The 3,175-nt window shown below is 38.5% G+C and overlaps 1 protein-coding gene across 1 annotated transcript; it reads left to right on the forward strand.

Annotated features, from left to right (window-relative positions):
• Nucleotides 1-650: 650 nt before the first annotated feature.
• LOC145134865 (shikimate O-hydroxycinnamoyltransferase-like) lies at nucleotides 651-2,916 on the forward strand. Its single transcript, XM_079069676.1, has 2 exons — nucleotides 651-1,201; nucleotides 1,952-2,916. The coding sequence occupies exons 1-2, from the start codon at nucleotides 767-769 to the stop codon at nucleotides 2,834-2,836; spliced, it is 1,320 nt and encodes a 439-aa protein (XP_078925802.1). The 5' UTR covers nucleotides 651-766; the 3' UTR covers nucleotides 2,837-2,916.
• Nucleotides 2,917-3,175: the final 259 nt, after the last annotated feature.

Raw genomic sequence — 3,175 nt, forward strand, 5'->3', positions numbered from 1 at the left:
CATTTGACAATGAAATAAGACAAGATGAAAAAACACGACTCTCAAACAGCACATTATATACTTTGTTGCCTCCTTTTTGCTTCTTAAATAGTGACTTGAGCCTAATATATTGCCCTCAACAAACTTGGTATGATCACCATGTATGTAGGGCACATGGGTGGTCAATCCATGAGGTTAGTACCATTGCCACTACCACAACTTTAAAACGTGATTTTCGTTTCTTTTGAATTTCACAATCATACATAACTAATGCGTATGTATTTTGAAATAAGAATACAATATAAGATGAAATAATCAAAAGTTGTATTTACAAATACATTGATTCAAATGCTAAAAAGGGATAGCCACAAAATATTAATGGACACCCTTAAATGTCGTAGTTTAATGGACTAGTTTTGCAAGAAATACCCAGCTTAAGGACTACTGGTACCAAAGAAAAAAAACTCCTTGGACTCAATTTGTCGGATTGGTCAAACGACAGGGATCATTTTTGTATTTTAGTTTATTGGTCTTTATTTTATATAGAAGATTGTAAAATATATATTTTAATAATATAAAAAAATCAAATCTAAAATTCTGTCAAATAATAGGCTGGTTATAAATTGGCATGTTGCAAAACGTACCTACCCCTTCCATTCAATATATATACACGCATCCCAAACAGACCTCTGTGTGTCCTCAAATCTCAATTCTCAAGTTTCTCTTTCTCAATCTCATACTCCATTCTCCAATCCCTAGAGACATTATCCTCCTCCGTGAGTCAACCATGGGGAGCTATTACAAGACGATAAAGATCAATATAAAACAATCCTCCTTGGTACAACCCTCAAAAGCCACAGTACCTTCTAATCAGAAGTTATGGACGTCTAATTTGGATTTGGTTGTTGGAAGAATCCATATTTTGACTGTCTATTTCTATCGCCCAAATGGCTGCTCCAATTTCTTCGATCCTGTCGTCATGAAGAAGGCGCTTGCAGATGTGCTTGTTTCCTTCTATCCCTTTGCTGGTCGATTAAGCAGAGATCAGAATGGTAGACCTGAAATTAACTGCAATGGTGAAGGCGTTTTGTTCGTCGAGGCAGAGTCGGATTCCACTTTGGATGACTTCGGCGAGTTCACGCCCTCTCCGGAGCTCCGTCTTCTTACACCCACAGTTGACTACTCCGGCGACATTTCTTCCTACTCGCTATTTTTTGCACAGGTATATTCTTCAATATGCTCCACTGTCTGCTTAAGATCTCTGTTTTTCAAAAGAGTGAATTACATAAATAGTCCTTCAACATGCCTAGATCTTCAACTTACTCCATTAACATATATTTAAAAATGTATGGTCCCTAATTTTAACATCTCATGTTCTAGGGTTCTTCGAATTTAAAGCACAAGGCTTACATAAAATCGGATCTAAATCTTCCCTCCTTATGATTAAGGTTTGATAGCTCCACAGACCCGGAATGTGATTAGATCTAGCACCCCCCAAATAGATCTTAGTTCAATCTTATGAAAATGAACAAATTGACAATGTTCTGATTTTTGTGTCCATGTTTATTTCCAGCGGATATTATTGATTTCTTTGTATAAACCGATGATAGTCACGTAATAAAATCAAGATCATGTTGGTCAAACTAAATCTTTTCAGTTGACTTTTTTTTCTCATGAATTGAGTAACAAATTGATCAACGATAATGTTCAATATTCATTGTGCAAAATCTGAATATCATGAACAAAATGACAACAAATTGGTCAAGAATATATTCTAAATTTCTAGTCTCATGTTTCAATAAAGCAAGAAAAACACAAGAAGGTGAACAAATCAGATTGGGTATCCCAACTATCTTCCACGACGACAAATAAATCAATTCACATGTTTATATTATATGTCATGTGGGCCCATACCATAATTAAACATTTTATATATTTTATCTAACATTTGTTATTAATAAATCGAAATCAGGTTACCCATTTCAAATGTGGAGGAGTTGGACTCGGTTGTGGTGTTTTTCATACTCTAGCCGATGGTTTATCGTCGATCCATTTCATAAACACATGGTCTGACATGACACGTGGCCTCTCCATCGCCGTTCCACCTTTCACCGACCGGACACTCCTCCGATCACGTGAACCACCGACTCCCACTTTCGACCACGTTGAATACCACCTCCCTCCGACCATGAAAACCACCACCGGAAATTCCACCCGGAAAGCCTCCACCACCGTTCTAAAGCTCACCCTCGACCAACTCAACGCCCTCAAAGCCGCCGCCAAGAACGACGGCGGAAACACCGCGTACAGCACATACGAAATCCTCGCAGCCCATCTATGGCGGTGCGCGTGCAAGGCACGTGGACTCCCAAACGACCAGTTGACCAAATTGTACGTGGCGACAGATGGACGGTCAAGATTGAGCCCACAACTCCCACCGGGATACCTTGGCAACGTTGTGTTCACCGCCACCCCAATGGCGGAATCCGGCGAACTCACGACTCAACCTCTGTCAAATTCAGCATCGTTGATCCGATCCACGTTGAGTAAAATGGATAACGAGTATTTAAGATCGGCGATTGATTACCTTGAAGTGCAGCCGGATTTATCGGCTTTGATACGTGGACCGAGTTATTTTGCTAGCCCTAATCTTAACATAAATACGTGGACCCGGTTGCCGGTGCATGATGCGGATTTTGGGTGGGGGCGGCCGGTGTTTATGGGACCGGCGGTGATTTTGTACGAGGGGACGATTTATGTGTTGCCGAGCCCTAATAATGATCGGAGTATGTCGTTGGCTGTGTGTTTAGGTGCTGATGAACAGCCGTTGTTTGAGAAATTCTTGTATGAATTTTAAGATTTTTTTTTTCTTTTTTTTTTATTAGTGTTTCTTACTATGTAATGAATTTCCTGGATGTTGTTTGGGTTTTCGTGTGACGAGTATTGTTATTTAACCAATTGTTTAACCAAAAGGAAAATGGGTTATCTTTTTTTTTTTTTTTCCATTTCAATTTAAGTTCATAGAATTCATAGCACGATTACCTCATGTGAAATATACAATGGAAAACCTAATAAATGAGGTGTACGAGTTCGACATAGACAGCCCAGAATTTATGGCTTATTTCTTTTTTAAATAGTTCAAATACTTATAATTTATAGTATATTATATCATATCATAGAAAATAATATCTTAATA

The sequence above is a fragment of the Lactuca virosa genome, chromosome 8 (genome assembly GCF_052849685.1).
Source record: "Lactuca virosa cultivar CGN04683 chromosome 8, Lactuca_virosa_CGN04683_v6, whole genome shotgun sequence".
In the NCBI taxonomy this organism is placed as follows: Eukaryota; Viridiplantae; Streptophyta; class Magnoliopsida; order Asterales; family Asteraceae; genus Lactuca; species Lactuca virosa.